Below are 2,052 nucleotides of genomic sequence, written 5' to 3'. Positions count from 1 at the left end.
TTTTTTTTTTTTTTTGAGACCGAGTTTCGTTCTTGTTGCCCAAGCTGGAGTGCAATTGCAGTGTTGCAATCTCAGTTCACTGCAACCTCCGCCTCCTGGGTTGAAGTCATTCTCTGGCCTCAGCCTCCCATAAAACAAGTCTTAATCAAAACTCTAAAACATGCCATTTTTTGATTAACAAGCTTGTTATTCTTTTGTGGCATGATATAATGCTCAGTGCCTCGATTTTGACAAAATACAAAGAAAATAAAAAACATATCTCTGATATCTCTGTTGTGCTATCTGTACCACTGAAGAAAAAAATAACCAGGTGGTGGGTTACATTTTTCTTTTAAATTTGTTGCTGTGAGAGCAAAGTTTGCATGCTAAGAGTGAAACTTAGTCTTCAGTGTACTTGCCCATTCTTATTCTCTATTACCTCTCCGTAGACTTCACACTAACTCAGTCTCCCTCTCTGTTTCAATAATTGTATGACAACAAAGTAACTGGAATGGAGGATGTATGAATAAAGTATGCATACACGGGGCAAAAGTCAAGGCATATAAGTTGAATAGCAATAATGAAGAACTATAAAACAGTATGTATCTTTCCCTTGGAATGTATCATTCTGCGATGTTATGCCTTGTTTTTACGAAAAGAGTTCACAATATGCTTCCGAATATTTCTATTCTCAGAAATGTTAGTGATCCAAATGAAAAAGTTAAATGGTGCTAATTTCATATTAATGTTTTTGTTCATTTTGGCATAATATACTTCACCTTGACAGGCAGGGACCGGCGCATCCCATGCATGATACCCATAGGAAGACTTTCTGCACACAGCACTGCTTTTTCCAACAAGTCGGAATCCTCGATCACAGGCCCAACGGACCACACTGTTAAGCTGCCCACCTGTCTGACTGATAATATATCCATGAGGTGGGGATTCTGGTGTACTACAGTAGAAAGCTTTTCAAAAGAAAAAAAAAAATGCTGTTTAATTAATGACCCAGAAGTTATTACCCAAAGTGATAAATACCTATACAGCGACTAGTGCTTAAAAGTAGGTCAGTGGTCATCTATATAAATTTTAATTCATATGAACTTCATATTGTGCTCTATCCTCTTTTGAAAATAATCTACTGACATAACTTTTGGGGGACATAACTAACTCTGAGCTTTCTTCCAATTTATATTGTCACCTAAAATGTCTTCTGAATTGAAATGTATTTTCAAAACACCCTGGAGGTTCAAAAGCCCAACAAATATCTAATTGAATTTTGGAAACTGCATTTCCTGTCATTTGGGGGACCTAAATGCCACAGCCTTGGTAGCAATATTTTAGAGCATGTCGTTTACATGTCACTTCGAAGTTATATCCAGACACTTCTATCATGTTAGGTCATACATTTCATTTTGGTTGATGTCTAAAATAATCCCCCACATTCCATAATCCTCTTTCCCAGTCTGTTAAAGGGTTTCCAATCTGTCAAGAGCGTTTACATATTATGATAGAAATTGCCAATAAAATAAAAAAGTTTTTCATCTCCTGATGTGTGAAATGCCAACAGATAATGTCAAATAGCTTTTTCATATATATGTACTTTTGAGAATATTCAGCATGGCAGGTTCCATTTACCTTTTGAAACTTTAATGAATTCATCTGAGAAAAATGGGGCTTTGGGGGTAAATAGTAAGAAACAAATTGGACTTAGGATATATATGTCATAACCTGTCATTTCTAAAGGCAAAAATACATATTCAATATGTCAAGCTGTTCTTGAGGGCTAAAAGTGGTATTTGCATTATATTTATATCCAACTTTGTCAGAAATAATAAGAACAAGGATTGGTCTATAACACGGTCAATCTAATGCTTATAATTGTTTAATTTGAATAGTTTTCTTTTATATTATGTGTCATGAATTTAATGTGCTGACTTTTAAATGCCCTATTTGGACAAAACTTTAATAAAAAGACATTTACATTGTTCATATTACAGAAATATAAGCTCAATAATGAAAATTCTTCAAGATGACTGGTTATATCCTATATTTCTTTTCTTTTTTTTTTTT

At 34.3% G+C, this 2,052-nt stretch overlaps 1 protein-coding gene across 1 annotated transcript in view; it reads right to left on the bottom strand.

Annotated features, from left to right (window-relative positions):
- CSMD3 (CUB and Sushi multiple domains 3) overlaps window positions 1-2,052 on the bottom strand; it is a gene marked incomplete at its 5' end in the record, with an annotated part of 336,142 nt that overhangs the window by 98,520 nt on the left and 235,570 nt on the right. Inside the window, 1 exon segment of the mRNA XM_017891519.1 lies at window positions 759-947. Coding sequence (XP_017747008.1) covers window positions 759-947 — 189 coding nt within the window.

The sequence above is a fragment of the Rhinopithecus bieti genome, unplaced genomic scaffold, assembly GCF_001698545.2.
Source record: "Rhinopithecus bieti isolate Rb0 unplaced genomic scaffold, ASM169854v2 scaffold_18921, whole genome shotgun sequence".
In the NCBI taxonomy this organism is placed as follows: domain Eukaryota; kingdom Metazoa; phylum Chordata; class Mammalia; order Primates; family Cercopithecidae; genus Rhinopithecus; species Rhinopithecus bieti.
This window is presented reverse-complemented; position numbering and strand designations above follow the sequence as displayed.